The sequence below is a fragment of the Salmo salar genome, chromosome ssa22, assembly GCF_905237065.1.
Source record: "Salmo salar chromosome ssa22, Ssal_v3.1, whole genome shotgun sequence".
Lineage (NCBI taxonomy): Eukaryota > Metazoa > Chordata > Actinopteri > Salmoniformes > Salmonidae > Salmo > Salmo salar.
The window spans coordinates 32402300-32423214 of NC_059463.1; the positions used below are offsets into that span (position 1 = coordinate 32402300).

At 41.8% G+C, this 20915-nt stretch overlaps 1 protein-coding gene across 3 annotated transcripts in view; it reads right to left on the reverse strand.

The window, feature by feature from the left end:
* Positions 1–20915, reverse strand: part of LOC106583165 (inositol 1,4,5-trisphosphate receptor type 1) — a 190689-nt gene that overhangs the window by 102758 nt on the left and 67016 nt on the right. For all 3 annotated transcript variants that reach the window (XM_045705741.1, XM_045705740.1, XM_045705739.1), the window contains exons 12-19: positions 18974–19128; positions 13148–13247; positions 12703–12863; positions 12362–12503; positions 10537–10695; positions 6240–6412; positions 3783–3902; positions 18–212 (exon numbers count right to left, since the gene is read on the reverse strand). In XM_045705741.1, coding sequence (XP_045561697.1) covers positions 18–212; positions 3783–3902; positions 6240–6412; positions 10537–10695; positions 12362–12503; positions 12703–12863; positions 13148–13247; positions 18974–19128 — 1205 coding nt within the window. The remainder of the gene's footprint in view (positions 1–17; positions 213–3782; positions 3903–6239; positions 6413–10536; positions 10696–12361; positions 12504–12702; positions 12864–13147; positions 13248–18973; positions 19129–20915) is intronic.

Here is a 20915-nt window from a genome sequence, read left to right on the forward strand (position 1 = left end):
CTGGTGTTGTTTCTGACCTGTAGTAGCTGACCACATCTTGGTCCTCCTTGGCGCCCTCCTTGGCATCCTGGGCAAGTTCTCTGATGCTCTTACTTCTGATCTCCTTACTGCTGTCCTTCCAGAACAGCCACACCTCCTCCTCGTCCTCCTCAGACTCCACTGAGTTCTCTCCGATGGACGCTCCCTCGATCTCAAACCTTGACAGCACCAATCTGGGGAGGGGAGAAGAAGTTTGCCCTATAAGACCAGATCTAGGATCAGATTACCCTATCAGCAATAATTATCAGGGGGGAAACAACATCTGGCCAGCAGTCCAAACACTTAAAAGACACACCCTCTCCCCTCAAATTAAGTGGACACTTCTGATGACGTATCATGAAGTGTGACGTGTATACACTTGCAGGGCAAGGGGAGGGAGTAAGGAATTAGTTTTAAATGGACCGCCCTTGCTCGGAAATTCGTCACTCGTTCATCCCGCGGTGATTGTGTTTTCAGCCACTGGTAGCTTGTGGGTGCTTTATATGTACTACAGTCAATTATGATTGCATGTCTACTTATATTAACTATATAATTATTAATATATGCCTACTGTATGATAGCTAGCAAATTAATTAGCTAACTAACGTTAGCCTGCCTAGCTGGAATTTCTGAGGAAGTAAAATGTTTTATTTCTACAATTTCCAAAAGCTAACTAGACAAAACATCATTACTTTTACGAGACATGTTTGTGCCGTCGTGTGCATTAGTAGCACAATTTCTAACCTTTTTACATTCGTTTTTATTTACACTTGTATGTTGACTTCTCCATTGATGTTGTTTTTAAGTTTTGGCTGACTTTTCTTAGCGGATGTACAATCGTTGCGAATTGAATTATGGGGAGTTTCAGGCCCCGGAGTGAACATAATTGTACACTCGCAAACTCAACTAAAAACGAGGGCTGAGGGGCTTACGTTGCAAATTTCCCTTGCGTGGCTAATCATTTGGACCGCCCTCCAAGATGGTGACGGGGATTCCCCCAAAGGCATAAGGCGAGGGTAGGTGGACGAGGGTGTCTTTTATGAGTTTGAATCACAGCCCTGATTTTTAAAAACTTAGACAGCACCAGTCTGGGGAGGAGAGGAACAGAGCTAACCCCTCTAGCCACACATCTAGGATCAGATTACCCAATCACAATCATGACTATTCAGGGAGTGGAAACAGTATTTGATCTCAAACCTGGACAGCACCAGTCTTGTACCAGCCCTGCTCGGAAACACTGGTAAAGTAAATGTGGTCTAAATTGAAGACCAAACGCAGATTAGCTGAATCAGGTGTGTTGGAGCTGGGCTAGAAAAAGCCAGCACACACAGCCAGCTGACCATCCGTGAGGTACATACAAACATGTTGGCGTGACGATACACACCACTAACACATTTAGGGGAAAGGGGATACCTAGTCAGTTGCACAACTGAATGCATTCAACCGAAATGTGTCTTCCCCATTTAAACCAACCACTCTGAATCAGAGATGTGCGGGGGGCTGCCTTAATCCACGTCTTTGGCCTCATATAGCTCGGGAATACACTTTGGTTGAACCAAAAGGCATCACATGGAGTTCTGAGAGGGGTAAACCTGCCTCTTCATTTGTGTATCACTGAGAACAGAACACATAGGTACAAATGAATGCAAGCCTTGTACTTTCGAGCCATGGCACACATGGAGATATTAAGTGCTTTGCAATCGTGAAGCATTTTTTGGTCTGAAAGAACAGACGTTTACTGAATGGCTACATGTTTTTCTCTACTACAGTGCCTTCAGAAAGTATTCAAGCCCCTTGACTTATTCCACATTGTGTTGAGTTACAGCTCAAATTCAAAATGGATTTTAAAAAAAAGTTATCTACACACAATACCCTATAATGACACAGTGAAATCATGCTTTTAGAAATGATTGAAAATGTATTGAAAATTAAACAGAGAAATATCTAATTAATAAAAAAAAGTCTTCACACACACCTGAGTCAATACTTCGTAGAGACACATTTGGCATCTTTCTGAGTAAATCTCTAAGAGCTTTCCATACCTGGATTGTGCAACATTTTCCCATTATTCTTTTCAAAATTCTTCAAGCTCTATCAAATTGGTTGTTGATCATTGCTAGACAACCATTTTCAGGTCTTGACATAGATTTTCAAGCAGATTTAAGTCAAAACTTTAACTCTGCCAGTCAGGAACATTCACCATCTTCTTGGTAAGCAACTCCAGGATAGATTTGGCCTTGTGTTGTAGGTTATTGTCCTGCTGAAAGGTGAATTCTTCTCCCAGTTTCTGGTGGAAAGCAGACTGAACCAGGTTTTCCTCTAGGATTTTGCCTGTGCTTAGCTCCATTCTGTTTATTTATTATCGTGAAAATCTCCTCAGTCCTTAACAATGACAAGCATACCCACAGGATGATGTAGCCACCACTATGCTTGAAAATATGGAGTGGTCATCAGTAATGTGTTGTATTGGATTTGCCCCAAACATAACACTTTGTATTCAGGAGAAAAAGTTGATCGCTTTATCATTTTTGTTTTGCAATATTACTTTAGTGCCTTGTTGCAAACAGGAATCATGTTTTAGAATATGTTGTATTCTATACAGGCTTCCTTATTTTCACTCTGTCAATTAGGATAGTAATGTGGAGTAACTACAATGTTGATCCATCCTCACTTTTCTCCTATCACAGCCAATAAACTCTGTAATTGATTTAAAGTCACCACAGGCCTCATGGTGAAATCCCTGAGTGGTTTCCTTCCTCTCCAGCAACTGAGTTAGGAAGGACTGGGTGTATTAATCTTTGTAGTGACTGGGTCTATTGATAGACCATCCAAGGTGTAATTAATAACTTCACCATGCTCAAAGGGATATTCAATGTGTGCTTTTTTCTTTTTACCCATCTACCAATAGGTGCCCTTCTTTGTGAAGCATTGGAAAACCTCCCTGGTCTTTGTGGTTGAATTTCACTGCTCGTCTGAGGGACATTACAGATAATTGTGTGTTGGGCACAGAGAAGAGGGAGTCATTCAAAAATCATGTGAGCCAATATCATTTGGTATGTGACTTGTTAAGCAAATTTTTTACTCTTGAACTTATTTAGGCTTGCCATAACAAAGGGCTTGAATTCTTATTGACTAAAGACATTTCAGCTGTTTTAATTAATTTGTAAACATTTTGAAAAACATTCCACTTTGACATTATGGGGTATTGTGTGTAGGCCAGCGACAAATTAAATCTAAAGTTAATTCATTTTAAATTCAGGCTGTAACACATCAAAGTGTGCCTTTCTGAAGGCACTGTATATTGCTAAATGACCATACCATATATTATTATTAACCATAAACCTGGTTGTGTGTACAGGCTGGACCATCCTGTGCTGCATGTGTCATGGGTAATGTGGAAAAAAATCAAGGGGTGTGAATACTTTCTGAAGGCACTGTAGTTAGGCATGTCCATTAGGACAACCATGAGGACTCATTGTTCTGTAGAGCTCAAGGTCACCGTGTGGGTGCATCAGGAGTAAACACTCCATCCTATTGTCACCTTGATCTGTGTGACTGAAAGAGATCCAACCGAACACACTTCACTACAGAGAGTAGTACTGCACTGAAGATCGAGCTCTTTATCTGCCATACTAGAACAACCTGTGATAGACTATAGACCAACAACCATAGGATATTATTAAATGTTTAGAAAATATGTTTCTATAAGGTATTGATTGATTCTTCATAGGAGAAGAGAGGAATGGAGAGGCGAGGAGACATACTTAGTCTCTATGAGGATGTCTCCGTTGGTGGGGTCCAGGACTGCGTTACAGATGAGCTCCTGGGTTACAGGGATAGACTTGTTCATAGACACACACAAGTCAGACAGGTAGTCCAGGAACCTGGAAGACACACACAGATCATTCAATGGACAAAGACGTTCACATGTACACAAAAACAAACACACCGTTCTATAGACCTATGATCAGTCACCATTAAAAAATTCCCCAAAAGCTTAACTTGACCACAATTAAATGACAGGAGAAGAAATACCATCTGACCTTAAGCAGCTTACAATACACTCCACAGTGTTTTACTCCCTTGATGTCTTCAATTAAATTACATAGAACACATTAATATATCTGGCTATAAAGAGCATACATACCGATATCAAGACATGCAAATTAACACACTAAAATCTGTACCAAAAACATGTACTGCACACACAAACATGTGAGCATGCAGTGATCACATACAATACTGGTCAAAAGGGTTTCTTTATTTCTACATTGTAGAATAACAGTGAAGACATCAAAACTATGAAATAACACATATGGAATCATGTAGTAAGCAAAAAAATAAGTGTTCAATATTTTATATTTGAGATTCTGCCTTGATGACAGCTTAGCACACTCTTGGCATTCTCTCAACCAGCTTCACCTGGAACGTTTTTCTAACAGTCTTGAAGGATTTCCCACATATGCTGAGCACTTGTTGGCTGCTTTTCCTTCACTCTGCAAGAGTCCAACTCATCCCAAACCACCTCAATTGGGTTGAGGTCGGGTGATTGTGAAGGCCAGGTCATCTGATGTAACACTCTCCTTCTTCAAATTAAATTTTATTTGTCACATACACATGGTTAGCAGACGTTAATGCAAGTGTAGCGAAATGCTTGTGCTTCTAGTTCCGACCATGCAGTAATATCTAACAAGTAGTCTAACCTAACAATTTCACAACTACCTTATACACACAAGTGTAAAGGAATGAATAAGAATATGTACATAAAAATATATGAATGAGTGATGGCCGAACGGCATAGGTCAGTATGTTGGCAGCAGCCACTCAATGTTAGTGATGGCTGTTTAACAGTCTGATGGCCTTGAGAAATAATCTGTTTTTCAGTCTCTCGGTCCTAGCTGTGATGCACCTGTACTGACCTCGCCTTCTGGATGATAGCGGGGTGAACAGGCAGTGGCTCGGTTGGTTGTTGTCCTTGATGATCTTTTTGGCCTTCCTGTGTAGGTGTCCTGGAGGGCAGGTAGTTTACCCCCAGTGATGCGTTGTGCAGACCTCCCTACCCTCTGGAGAGCCTTACGGTTGTGGGTGGAGCAGTTGCCGTACCAGGCGGTGAAACAGCCCAACAGGATGCTCTCGATTGTGCATCTGTAAAAGGTTGCGATGTGTACTCCGAGGAACTTAAAACTTTCCACCCTCTCCACTACTATCCCGTCGATGTGGATAGGGGGATGCTCCCTCTGCTGTTTCCTGAAGTCCACGATCATCTCCTTTGTTTTGTTGACGTTGAGTGTGAGGTTATTTTCCTGACACCACACTCCGAGGGCCCTCACCTCCTCCCTGTAGACCGTCTCGTCATTGTTGGTAATCAAGCCTACCACTGTAGAGTCGTCTGCAAAGTTGATGATTGAGTTGGAGGCGTGCATGGCCACGCAGTCATGGGTGAACAGGGAGTACAGGAGAGGGCTGAGAACGCACCCTTCTGGGGCCCCAGCGTTGAGGATCAGCGGGTGGAGACATCCTCTGAACAGTTGATGTTGAGATGTGTCTGTTACTTTAACTCTGTGAAGCATTTATTTGGGCTGCAATTTATGAGACTGGTAACTCTAATGAACTCTGTAGCAGAGGTAACTCTGTGTCTTTCTTGAGAGTCAGTTTCATCATAGCGCTTGATGGTTTTTGTGACTGCACTTGAAGAAACTTTAAAAGTTATTGAAATGTTCCGCATTGACTGACCTTCATGTCTTAAAGTAATGATGAACTGTCATTTCTCTTTGCTTATTTGAGCTGTTCTTGCCATAATATGGACTTGGTCTTTTACCAAATAGAGCTATCTTCTATATACCAACCCAACCTTGTCACAATACAACTGATTGGCTCACACGCATTAAGAAGGAAAGAAATTCCACAAATTAATTTTTAACAAGGCACACCTGTCAATTGAATGCATTCCAGGTGACTACGCTCATGAAGCTGGTTGAGAGAATGCCAAGAGTGTGCAAAGCTGTCATCAAGGCAAAGGGTGGCTACTTTGAAGAATATCAAATGTATTTTGATTTAACGCTTTTTTGTTTACTACATGATTCCATATGCGTTATTTCATAGTGTTGATGTCTTCACTATTATTCCACAATGTAGAAAATAGTAAAAATAAAGATATAACGTTGAATGAATAGGTGTGTCCAAACTATTGACCAGTACTGCACACACACACACACACACACCTGGGCTCCCGGTTCTTCCTGACGAGGCTGACGAAGGTGTCTATCTCTGCAGCAGTGATGTGCTTCTCCAGCAGCTTGCGGTTGTTGTGGAGCAGGGCTGTGATAGTGTCCTCAGCTAGAACATCATAACCGATCTGCTTCTGCATGAAGCGAAACTGCTTGGCTATGTACTCCTATTGGACAAACACAGCCCCTGATCTTAGTCAAACATTATCCCAACATTGGGATTGTGGTCCTGTGTGGCTCAGTTAGTAAGCGCATGGCACTAGGGGTTGTGGGTCGGATTTCGGCTGGGGCCAACCATTAGAAAATCTATGCACTCAATGGATAAAAGTGTCTACTAAATAGCAAATGTTACATTGATGCCTTGCTATTGAATGAGCTCAAATAAATAATTGTGAATCAGGTCAATCAAATAATGTAAACTCTGTTGAATGGTTAGCCACTTTGATTTAGAGTTTTAATGACAATGTGTTCATAGTGTGATCCAGCTTGCTACTAGTTTACTAAGACTATGCGGCAGGTAGCCTTGTGGTTAGAGCATTGGGCCAGTAACCGAAAGGTTGCTGGATCGAATCCCCGAGCTGACAAGGTAAAAATCTGTCGTTCTGCCCCTGGGCAAGGCCCTGTTCCCCGGGCGCCGAAGACGTGGATGTTGATTATGGCAGCCCTCCGCACCTCTCTGATTCAGAGGGGTTGGGTTAAATGCGGAAGACACATTTCCGTTGAATGCATTCAGTTGTACAACTGACAAGATATCCCCCTTTTCCATTGTTGTCTCAGTATTCCTGACCTAACTTTCCCACTCATTACTTCAACAACAATTCATTTAATGTAGTACAGGCTAAAGTAATTTCTTAGTATTCACTGGAAGATCAAATCTAAGATTCCCCACGTAAAATCCACAGATTACCTTACAATTCTCCCATGGGTAATTTCCCAATTTTCCTGGAATTGTTCAACTGGACTGACCAGTGTAACGTCATTAGGCTACAGAGAGAATGACAGTCCCTGCTAATGGAGACAGTATTAGTGTGGCAGTATCAAAGGCCTACAGCATTCATCTGAGACAGAGAACAGAGCCTTTCCACAGACATCAGGCAGCCTTCCTCCTTCAGCTGAATTCAGCCACCATTCCAACAATTACACAGTATGTGAAAGTGGGAGCAGAGAGACATGCTTCTGTGTCTGTCTGAGTGTATATGGACAATGCAAGTTATTTCTCTAGGAGTGCGATCGTGTGAGTGTGTGTGTGTGTGTGTGTGTGTGTGTGTGTGTGTGTGTGTATGTCTGAGAGCGGGGGTGCGGGTCTTGCACCCTGGGAGGGAGGGCTGGGGTAGTTGAACGTTTGATGAAGGCAGAATGTGAGTATAGTTGACACTGACTGAACACCACATTCAATTACAGCTCTCTATGAATGGCATGGCCTTTACATTAAAGGGAGACTTCAGGATTTTGGGCAGTGAAGCAGTTTATTTACAGTTGAAGTCGGAAGTTTACATACACTTATGTTGGAGTCATTACAACTCGTTTTTCAACCACGCCACAAATTTCTTGTTAACAAACTATAGTTTTGGCAAGTCGGTTAGGACATCTACTTTGCGCATGAAACAAATCATTTTCCCAACAATTGTTTGCAGACAGATTATTTCACTTATAATTCACTGTATCACAATTCCAGTGGGTCAGAAGTTTACATACACTAAGTTGACTGTGCCTTTAAACAGCTTGGAAAATTCCAGAAAATGATGTCATGGCTGTAGAAGCATCTGATAGGTTAATTGACATCAGTTGAGTCAATTGGAGGTGTACCTGTGGATGTATTTCAAGGCCTACCTTCAAACTTTGCTTGACATCATGGGAAAATCAAAAGAAATCAGCCAAGACCTCAGAAAAAAGCACGTTCTGTCTCCTAGAGATGAACGTACTTTGGTGCGAAAAGTGCAAATCAATCCCAGAACAACAGCAAAGGACCTTGTGAAGATGCTGGAGGAAACCGGTACAAAAGTATCTATATCCACAGTTAAACAAGTCCTATATCGATATAACCTGAATGGCCGCTCAGCAAGGAAGAAGCCACTGCTCCAAAACCGCCATAAAAAAGCCGGACTTCGGTTTGCTACTGCACATGGGGACAAAGATCGTACTTTTTGGAGAAATGTCCTCTGGTGTGACCTCAATCCCATAGAATATTTGTGGGCAGAACTGAAAAAGTGTGTGCGAGCAAGGAGGCCTACAAACATGACTCAGTTACACCAGTTCTGTCAGGAGGAATGGGCTAAAATTCAACCAACTTATTGTGGGATGCTTGTGGAAGGCTCCCTGAAACATTTGACCCAAGTTAAACAATTTAAAGGCAGTGCTACCAAATACTAATTGAGTGTATGTAAACTTCTGACCCACTGGGAACGTGATGAAAGAAATAAAAGCTGAAATAAATCATTCTCCCTACTATTATTCTGACATTTCACATTCTTAAAATAAAGTAAATTAACTGACCTAAGACAGGGAATTGTTACTAGGATTAAATGTCAGGAATTGTGAAAAACTGAGTTGAAATGTATTTGGCTAAGGTGTAAACTTCCGACTTCAACTGTACTTCCCCCAGAGTCCGATTAACTCGTGGACACAGTCTTTATGTCTCTGCGTGCAGTTTGAAGGGAGTTGCTAACTAGTGTTAGTGTAATTGAAAAACCAGGACATCCCTTCAAATGAGTGGATTTGGCTATTTCAGCCACACCCGTTGCTGACAGGTGTATAAAATAGAGCACACAGCCATGCAATCTCCTTAGACAAACATTGGCAGTAGATTAGTCTTACTGAAGAGCTCAGTGACTTTCAACGTTGCACTGTCATAGGATGCCCCCGTTCCAACAAGTCAGTTCGTCAAATTTCTGCCTTACTAGAGCTGCCCCGGTCAACTGTAAGTGCTGTTATTGTGAAACCGCACACAAGCCTAAGATCACCATGTGCAATGCCAAGCGTTGTCTGGAGTGGTGTAGAACTCGCCACCATTGGACTCTGAAGCAGTGGAAACACGTTCTCTGGAGTGATGAATCACACTTCACCATCTGGCAGTCCGACGGACGAATCTGAGTTTGGCGAATGGCAGGACAACGCTACCTGCCCCAATGCATAGTGCCAACTGTAAAGTTTGGTGGAGGAGGAATAATGGTCTGGGGCTGTTTTCATGGTTCTGCCTAGGCCCCTTAGTTCCAGTGAAGGGAAATCTAAATGTTACAGCATACAGTGACATTGTAGACCCTTCTGTGCTTCCAACTTTACGACAACAGTTTGGGGAAAGGGACTTCCCTGTTTCAGCATGACAATGCGCCCGTGCACAAAGCAAGGTCCATACAGAAATGGTTTGTCGAGATTGGTGTGGAAGAACTTGGCTGGCCTGCACAGAGCCCTGACATCAACCCCATCGAACACCTTTGGGATGAATTGGAACGCCGGCTGCGAGCCAGGCCTAATTGCCAAACATCAGTGCCGAACCTCACTAATGCTCGTGGCTGAATGGAAGCAAGTCCCCGCAGCAATGTTCCAACATCTAGTGGAAAGCCTAACCAGAAGAGTGGAGGCTGTTATAGCAGCAAAGGAGGACCACCTCCATATTAATGCCCATGATTTTGGAATGAATGTTGGAATGAGTGTCCACATACTTTTGGTCATGTAGTGTAGCATAGATTTCTTGTTATTGCGCTAATGCTAGTTAGCATTGGCTTGTGAAACTACCTCTAACTTCCTTCATACTGGATGCAGAGACCATGAGTTCATCCATTATCCATGAGTTGATCTTACTCTGGGGAAGTAGATAAAAGGCTTTTTTGACAAACTCCCAAAGTATCCCTTTAAGTGCCATCAGACAGTATTTAGGCTAATTGCATAAGTGCTGTGGCTTGATCTATAGGCTATGGGTTAAGACTCGGTCTGCTGGAACACTGCCCAGAACAGCATGTGAAAACAACCCCTATTCCCTTCCTTTACTGGAGCCTGTTAGGGTCTGCAGACCTAAAGTAACCAGATACTGTAGGTGTATAGAAGCCAAATGGTGATGACTCCACCTAGACCTCCAATGAACTAAGGGGAACTTCAATCATATTCCTTAAACTCATCTAGTATCTTCAGATCAGCAAACATTGAAAGGGTTGGGGTTAGGTTAAGGGGCTAGGGATAAGGTTGGTGGTAGTGGTTGTTTTGTGACCAGACCAGTCATGTGACCTGTCATATGTGTCCTTGTGTGGCTTTAGAAGGATCAGACTAGTAGGCCTTGACCGTTACCACGTTGCTGTACCTGGTTCTTGCGGTAGTCCTGTTGAGAGTGGCGTAACACGCGGTAACACAGGCGACAGATGTGTCTGAAGGGTGTGTGGCGCTGGTCGGCCAGCTCCTCCAATCGTAGCATGGGCCCGTCCCCGCTGTCTGTGAATGGAGCCTGCAGTAACTTGAAGATCTGAACACAAAATTCCATCAGTTGGATGATGTTCCATCAGGTTAAGAAAATGTATTTGGTGAAAAAAAATTTGGTGAAGGATGACAAAGTTCGTTATATAGGTTAAAAACTGTTGGGGATAGGGGGCAGTATTTGCACGGCCGGATAAAAAACGTACCCGATTTAATCTGGTTACTACTCCTGGTTACTACTAGAATATGCATATAATTAGTAGATTTGGATAGAAAACAATCTAAAGTTTCTAAAACTGTTTGAATGGTGTCTTTGAGTATTACAGAACTCAAGACAAATCCTAACAGGAAGTGGAAATCTGATGTGTGGAATCACTTTCAAGCCTTTGCCATTGAAACACACAGGGACTTATTAATCATTTAGCACTTCCTAAGGCTTCCACTAGATGTCAACAGTCTTTACAAAGTGGTTTGAGTCTTCTATGGTAGAAACTGACTGAAAGAGAGGCTTGGAAAGTTGGTCACAGGGGGAGGGCCATTACTACTATGACGCGGGCGCACCTGGGAACCCTTTTGTTCCGAAACGTTTAGTAAGACAATGCAATCGTCCGCCTTGAATATTATTGAAGCTCTGGTTGAAAAAGGCCCTAAAGATTTATGTTATACAACGTTTGACATGTTTGAACGAACGTAAATATATATTTTTTGCAGATTCGTGACGACAAGTCCAGCGCCCCTCGTACATTATGAGTAGCCTTCGGAACGCGCTAACAAGAAGGAGCTATTGGGACATAAATTATTAACTTTTTCGAACAAAACTACATTTGTTGTGGACCTGGGATTCCTGGAAGTGCCTTCTGATGAAGATAATCAAAGGGAATATTTACAATAGTATATTTGATTTTAGATGGTTCCAAGATGGCGCTAACATGTATCGCCTAGCCTATTTTTCTGAGCATACCATGTCGTTTATTGCAAAGTGTGATTTCCCAGTAAAGTTATTTTTAAATCTGGCAATGCGGTTGCATTCACGAGATGTTAATCTATAATTCTTTAAATGACAATATTACATTTTAACAATGTTTTTCGAATAGTAATTTTGTAAATTGTAGCGCTGATTCACCGGAAGCATTTGAGGGAAAATATTTTCTGAACGTCATGCGCCGATGTAAAATGCTGTTTTTATATACAAATATGAACTTTATCGAACAAAAAATGCATGTATTGTGTAACATGATGTCCTAGGAGTGTCATCTGATGAAGATTGTCAAAGGTTAGTGCTGCATTTAGCTGTGTTTTGGGTATTTGTGATGCATGCTAGTTGCTTTGAAAATGGCAGTGTGATTTTTTTTGGCAGGGTACTCTAACATAATCTAATGTTTTGCTTTTGCTGTAAAGCCTTTTTGAAATCGGACAACGTGGTTCGATTCAGGAGAGGTGTATCTATAAAATGGTGTAAAATAGTCATATATTTGAGAAATTGAAGTTACAGCATTTATGAGGTATTTGTATTTCGCGCGACGCGATTCCACTGGCTGTTTACTAGGGTGGGACGCAAGCGTCCCACTGGCCCAGAGAGGTTAATAGTAGACAAAGGAGCTTGCTCCAAAATGTATCCACATTGAAAAGGAATCAAGTAACCGTCCTGAGCCTTTATTCACCCCTTCAGTCTGTGGAAGTTCTGGTTGTCCCTTATGAATGACATGGTCCTCTACCTGTTTGAGGATGTTCTGTTCCCTCATGAGTTTCTGTCTCTCTCTGTTGGGCTTGTTGACCATGATCTCCAGAACATCCTGGCCATTGTTGGGGATGTCCACCACGAAGAACACCAGGTCCTCCAGAAGCTTGGTTACCGCCCTGAACGACACAGGAACAGGAAGTCACACACAGGAAGAGGCACAACCGTAAATATCCAGAGTTCAGCTAATTATATTTGAGATTTAGAATCCTTAATGTTGATACCAAGAGTTCCAAGGACATTACATTCCAGTAAGGGTTTGGTGCCAACATTGAAGAGGTAAAGAATGCAGAGAGCACCAAAATTACTGCCATGTACCTTCTCTCATTCTGAGTGATGGTGCCCTTCTCCAGTTTGCCTGCGATGGAGGCCAACACTTTACTGGCATCGTTGGCAAAGTCCAGGTCTCTGACTTCGGCGGGCGAAACAGGTACGATGGCAAAAGCCTCTTTGTCTTCTTTCAGTGCAGACGTGCCAATCTTAAAATAACAGTGATACGTGAATTAGAATTGTAAAATGTAATTATTTCTCATAAGTAAACTCACAAATAGAATAGTATTCAATAGTGCACCTGGTCATCAGATCAATTGTCTATCTAAACTATTATAAGGGTATTATTATATTATTGAGTAATGTTTGGGTTGGACTATTTATCTGGGACAGACCAATCATAATGTACAGGAGTTAAAGATTGGGTTAGACAGACTATTGGTAAGGTCTCACAAACTGGCTAGTCTTAATGGCTGGCTGAGCGGTCACTCACACGTAGCATGACAGGTTTCTCCTCCTCCTTGTCGATGGGGTGGTTGGTGCTGTGGACCCATGTGTTGGTGCATAGGTGTCTGAGCCTCACGTACGAGTTCCTGAGCACAAGCCACACAGCGCACACACACACACACACACACACACACAGTATTGTGAATCCAGAATGAATAATAAAGTATTTATTGGGCAATACCAAACAGTGGAATGGAAGTGTGCCTCTAATTAAATACATCTCATCTGATGCATTCCAGTACAGAGAGGGAGATCATAATAATAGTGGTTACTGTAATCCAAACACAACATCTTATAGTATCTCACATGTATAAAACTCAACCACACACTTGAGTAGGTACTGTAGCCTATATAGTTAGTAAGGAACAGGGCCAGGGCCTGCAGTAAGTCAGTCTCGAGTAGGGTTGCACATTTTGGAGAATATTTAGAGGTGGACACTTTCCATGGGAATTAACGGGAATATATGCAAATGTATATTAATACCTTTAATTTTAGATGTTTTTTGCATTGGATATATTTACCATTTCATATGGAGACAGAAACATAAACCTTTTACCTTATCATAAGTAGACATAATTACAAATGATTAAATCCTTCCAATAGAAAAAAAAAAACGAAAATTTTGTTACGAATTGAACTTTAATTAAATGAGTTGCCTCTTCACATGGGATGATTTCACTGAACAACAAAAGAAAGGGAATATTGAACGATCCCCACTCATCCATCGCATCTCCAAAAAACCTTTTCAACATACGTAAGATGATAGTCCGGAAATGAAAGCTTTGGTGGTCTTCCTCTCAGGCTTCCATGTCTTCTCCCTGGACCTCCAATGTCCACCTCTTGAACATCAGACTCTGAGGCCTCATCTTCACTGTCACTTTCCAACCTTGTTGAGGATGGCTTGTTGTCAGGCTCAAAAAGACAGAAATTTGCCGTATGGCAACCAATCTTTCAACCCTTGTATTGGTCAGCCTGTTGCGTGCTTTGGTGTGTGTGTTCCCAAACAAGGACCAGTTGCGCTCTGAGGCGGCTGATGTTGGTGGGATTTGGAGGATGATGGAGGCAACAGGGGAAAGAGCCTCAGATCCACAAAGTCCTTTCCACCAAGCGGCTGATGAGATATGTTGGCACGACTTCCATATTGCATCTCCATCCCAAAACCCTTGCTTGGAAGTATATTTCACCAGACTGCCAAGAACCTTGCCCTCATCCAGGCCAAGACGGCGAGACACGGTAGTGATGACACCATAGGCCTCGCTGATCTCTGCACCAGACAGGATGCTCTTGCCAGCATACTTGGGGTCCAACATGTACGCTGCAGCATGTATGGGCTTCAGCCAGAAGTCTTCATGCTTTTTGATGCATTTCAGAACTGCAGTTTCCTCTGCTTGGAGTAACAGTGAAGTGGGCAGGGCAGTACGGATTCCTTCTCTTGCATCTGCAAGCAGAGTCTGAACATCAGACAGGATGGCATTGTCTCCCTCAATCCGTGCAATGGCTACTGCTATAGCTTTCAGGAGTTTCAGGCTGCTTACCACTCTCTCCCAAAATACTTCATCCAGGAGGATCCTCTTGATGGGGCTGTCCATATCGGCAGACTGTGATATGGCCATTTCTTGGAGAGACTCCTTTCCCTCCAGGAGACTGTCAAACATGATGACAACACAACCCCATCGGTGGTTGCTAGGCAGCTTCAATGTGGTGCCATTATTCTTCTCACTTTGCTTTGTGAGGTAGATTGCTGCTATAACTTGATGACCCTTCACATACCTAACTATTTCCTTGGCTCGCTTGTAGAGTGTATCCATTGTTTTCAGTGCCACAATGTCCTTGAGGAGCAGATTCAATGCACGAGCAGCACAGCCAATGGGTGTGATGTGAGGGTAGGACTCCTCCACTTGAGACCAAGCAACCTTCATGTTCGCAGCATTGTCTGTCACCAGTGCAAATATCTTCTGTGGTCCAAGGTCATTGATGACTGCCTTCAGCTCATCTGCAATGTAGAGACTGGTATGTCTGTTGTCCCTTGTGTCTGGGCTTTTCTAGAATACTGGTTGAGTGGGGGAGATGATGTAGTTAATTATCCCTTGCCCATGAACATTCGACCACCCTTCAGAGATGATTGCAATACAGTCTGCTTTCTCTATGATTTGCTTGACCTTCACTTGAACTCTGTTGAACTCTGCATCCAGCAAATGAGTAGATAAAGGATGTCTGGTTGGAGGGGTGTATGCTGGGCGAAGAACATTCAGAAATCTCTTCCAATACACATTGCCTGTGAGCATCAGAGGTGAACCAGTTGCATACACAGCTCGAGCAAGACATTCATCAGCATTTCTCTGACTACATTCCTCCATTGAGTAAAAAAACCTTCTGATTCCAGGAGGACCATGAGCTGTTGCTATCGATAACGTGTCTGATTCATCATTTTCACCTCGAATAGAAGTAGAGGGACTTTTGTCAGAGGTTGCTTGTTGTGAGCTCTGAGGGAACTTTATGCACTTGGCCAAATGATTCTGCATCTTTGTTGCATTCTTCATGATTTGGCACAGTATTTGCAAATGTACACAGCTTTTCCTTCTACATTAGCTGCAGTGAAATGTCTCCACACATCAGATAGTGCCTGTGGCATTTTCCTGTAAAGATTAGAAAATAATGAGTAAAAAAACAACAACGATTCAATTCCATGTACAGATAAATAGTTAAGCAGTTAGATTAAACAACTCCTTTGTAAGATAATTGTTTAAAAATGAACATGTATGGAAACAGGTGAATTAACACTCCTCAGTTAGCAGGCTCAAGCAAGCGAAAACCCACATGGTAGCAAAAACTAACTAGCAGAAATTGTTAACAAGTTAGAAATGATTTAAACACACTTTGCTGTAGGCTACTATTTTACTAGTTAACAAAAAATCATGCATGTCATATAAAATATATTCACCCCACCAAGTGTTGTAATCAAAACTTACCAGAAAGCATGTAGTCCCTGGCTCAGACAGTGTAGTAGTGTGGGCTCAATAGTATCTCATTAGTGTGCAAGATCTTGAGAATCAGCTGTACATGTGATGGAAGAATGCACTGTGCATGCAGAGGGTTGCGATTCCATTGAATTGGGGATAGTTTAACCAAAATATGCCACAAGACCTAGAATTGCCTTAAGTGTATCCCACAAAAAAGGTTCACTGTTATAAGCTAACTTTTTTGATGAATTTAAGCAAAATCCCCCAAATTCCCAGGCCCAACTTTCCATGGAAAATTCCCGGAAAAATTCCAGACATTTTCTGACCCTTTGCAAACCTAGTCTAGAGTCAGTCTAGTCTGTGGGAATTATCCTTTTGTCCTCCATCACAGTCAACAGATTATATCCTTCCACCCTCACAACCAGCATGCCAGTTACACTGGTTACTGGAAGTCAAAGCTTCCCTACTGTACATTCAGCTAGGGAGAAAAAAAACGACAGACCGACTCACACACGTACACACTATTGCTCACACATGTCCTATGTCAATTTATACTGAAGCCTAACCATAACCCTGTCCACTCACCCTTTACACTGAAAGTAATACCAGGTGTCTTAACTTCTATGGACTACGTGGGACGCTAGCGTCCCACCTGCGGGACACAGCCAGTGAAATATCAGGGCGGCAAATTCAAAAATAACAAAATGTCATAATTCAACTTTCTCAAATATACAACTATTTTACACCATTTTAAAGATACACTTCTCCTTGATGTAACCACATTGTCCGATTTCAAAAAGGCTTTACAGCGAAAGCAAAACATTAGATTATGTTAGGAGAGTACATAGACAAAAATAATCACACAGCCATTTTCCAAGCAAGGACATGTGTCAATAAAACCCAAAACACAGCTAAATGAAGCACTAACCTTTGACAATCTTCATCAGATGACACTCCTAGGACATTATGTTACACAATACATGTATGTTTTGTTCGATAATGTTCATATTTATATCCAAAAACAGCATTTTACATTGGCGCGTGATGTTCAGAAAATGTATTCCCACCAAAACGCCCGGTGAATGTGCACATCAATTTACAAAAATACTCATCATAAACGTTGACAAAATATATAACAATTATTTAAAGAATTATAGATAGACTACCCCTGGATGCAACCGCTGTGTCAGATTTTAAAATAGCTTTACGGAGAAAGCACATTTTTCAATATTCTGAGTCCATAGCTCAGCCATCACGGCGAGCTATTCAGACACCCGCCAAGTTTGAGGCAACCTAAACTCAGAATTAGTATTAGAAATATTCTCTTACCTTTGTTGATCTTCATCAGAATGCACTCCCAGGACTGCTACTTCCACAGGAAATGTTGTTTTTGTACAAAATAATCCATATTTATGTACAAATACCGCCGTTTTGGTCGTGTGTACAGATCACTTATCCAAAGGCATAACGCGCGAGCGCGGAACGAGAGATGAAAAGTCAAAATGTTCCATTACCGTAATTAGAAGCATGTCAAACGCTGTTTAAAATCAATCTTTATGGTATTTTGTAACGTAAAATTGCAATAATATTCCAACCGGACAATAGCATATTCATTCAAGAAGAGAAAGAAGGAACGGCGTGCTCGTGTGACCGCGCATATCCAATCCCTTTGTTGCCAGGCAGACCACTCAGAAACTGAGCTCCTATTATCTGCCCAGTGACAGGAAAATGATCAAACCACTTTCTGAAGGCTGTTGACAGCCAATGGAAGCCTTAGGAAGTGCAACGTCACCCCCCAGACACTGTAGTTTCGATAGAGAATCAAAAGAAGAACAACAATTCTCAGACTTTTCACTTCCTGCTTGGATTTTTCTCAGGTTTTTGCCTTCCATATGAGTTCTGTTATACACACAGACACCATTCAAACAGTTTTAGAAACTTCTGAGTGTTTTCTATCCAAATCTACTAATTATATGCATATTCTAGTTTCTGGGCCAGAGTAGTAACCTGTTTAAATTGGGTACGTTTTTCATCCGGCCGTGAAAATACTGCCCCCTAGCCCAGACAGGTTAATAGGGGAAATTTCACTTGAATTCAACTAAATGTGGTTGATGACAAACAAATACCACACATATGTAATCTAAAGATTATCAGTGTGTGTATGCGTCGCTCTCCTTTTCCAGTGGGAGGAACATGACTGGTTACATTTCATATTGCAACATGTTCCTTAGAATCTGATCTGCGTCAACAGTGGGATACCTACTGTAGTCACTACGTCTTCTGGGGGACTTTCCAGAGATACAGTCATCTTTCCAGACATCCAGACTTTATAGCTACTCTAGCACTATCTATCTCAATAGACAACCACGTATACCAGGGTGGGGTCAATTCCAATTTAAGTCAGACAATTCAGGAAGTGGTTTGAATTTAAAATAAAAACGAATTTAAAAACTTCGGAAAGAATAGTGTCTTCTTTGCAGTTTATTGAGAAGTCATTGAAAATAAAAGCTTTTTCTTTTTTCAATTATTGAATTGGAATTTTAGTTTACTTCCTGAATTGACTGACTTCAATTCAGATTGACCCCAACCCTGACATAGCCTGGTCACTCACCCCTCTCCCTGCATATGACCAGTTCCATCACACAACAATACAGGATGACATCTAAAGATGCATTTTAAATTGACAAATTCTCATGGACGTAGTAAAAAGTTACTTTCTAGAAAAATTGCTAATTCCTATAGAAGTATTATGAGTAATGGAGTATTTTTGCACAATGCAGTGGCCCTAGTCCTACCTGGGTACCAGGGAGTCCCCCCCTCTCATAGTGGTAAGGTCCAGCTCAAAGTCCTACCTGGGTACTAGGGAGTCACCCCCTCTCAGAGTGGTTGGGTCCAGCTCAAAAATGGAGGAGATGTCGTTGCCATCAGGGACAGACACCAGGGTGTACATGACCTTCTCCTGGGGGTTCCTGAGGCGGGCGCGGAGGTCCACCTGCTCAGAGTCCAGCTGGAGACACAACATGACAATAAAACAGTCTCATCAGATCACTACAGAGACATCATAACAGTCATCAGATCACTAGAGAGACATCATAACAGTCATCAGATCACTAGAGAGACATCATAACAGTCATCAGATCACTAGAGAGACATCATAACAGTCATCAGATCACTAGAGAGACATCATAACAGTCATCAGATCACTAGAGAGACATCATAACAGTCATCAGATCACTAGAGAGACATCATAACAGTCATCAGATCACTAGAGAGACATCATAACAGTCATCAGATCACTAGAGAGACATAACAGTCATCAGATCACTAGAGAGACATAACAGTCATCAGATCACTAGAGAGACATCATAACAGTCATCAGATCACTAGAGAGACATCATAACAGTCATCAGATCACTAGAGAGACATCATAACAGTCATCAGATCACTAGAGAGACATCATAACAGTCATCAGATCACTAGAGAGACATCATAACAGTCATCAGATCACTAGAGAGACATCATAACAGTCATCAGATCACTAGAGAGACATCATAACAGTCATCAGATCACTAGAGAGACATCATAACAGTCATCAGATCACTAGAGAGACATCATAACAGTCATCAGATCACTAGAGAGACATCATAACAGTCATCAGATCACTAGAGAGACATCATAACAGTCATCAGATCACTAGAGAGACATCATAACAGTCATCAGATCACTAGAGAGACATAACAGTCATCAGATCACTAGAGAGACATCATAACAGTCATCAGATCACTAGAGAGACATCATAACAGTCATCAGATCACTAGAGAGACATCATAACAGTCATCAGATCACTAGAGAGACATCATAACAGTCATCAGATCACTAGAGAGACATCATAACAGTCATCAGATCACTAGAGAGACATCATAACAGTCATCAGATCACTAGAGAGACATCATAACAGTCATCAGATCACTAGAGAGACATCATAACAGTCATCAGATCACTAGAGAGACATCATAACAGTCATCAGATCACTAGAGAGACATCATAACAGTCATCAGATCACTAGAGAGACATCATAACAGTCATCAGATCACTAGAGAGACATCATAACAGTCATCAGATCACTAGAGAGACATCATAACAGTCATCAGATCACTAGAGAGACATCATAACAGTCATCAGATCACTAGAGAGACATCATAACAGTCATCAGATCACTAGAGAGACATCATAACAGTCATCAGATCACTAGAGAGACATAACAGTCATCAGATCACTAGAGAGACATCATAACAGTCATCAGATCACTAGAGAGACATCATAACAGTCATCAGATCACTAGAGAGACATCATAACAGTCATCAGATCACTAGAGAGACATCATAACAGTCATCAGATCACTAGAGAGACATCATAACAGTCATCAGATCACTAGAGAGACATCATAACAGTCATCAGATCACTAAAGAGACATCATAACAGTCATCAGATAGATCACTAGAGACAGCATGACCACAAAACAGTCTCATCAGATCATTGCACAACCACATGGACACGGGGCACAGAAGACCAGGATCAATGATTATAAAGAGGAAAATGATTGATAGAAACACACAGGTCAGCTTCCTGTAAAATTCCTGGACAATGACCCGAAGAGCATATCTTGTGCAGGAACGTACTGAAGAAGATAGACTCACAACTCAAAAAGATCTCTTCTTTCACCACAATGAGAGCATCAATTTTATCACTAAAAAAATATATAGGCTTAAATCAATACTACACTAGACCTCATGA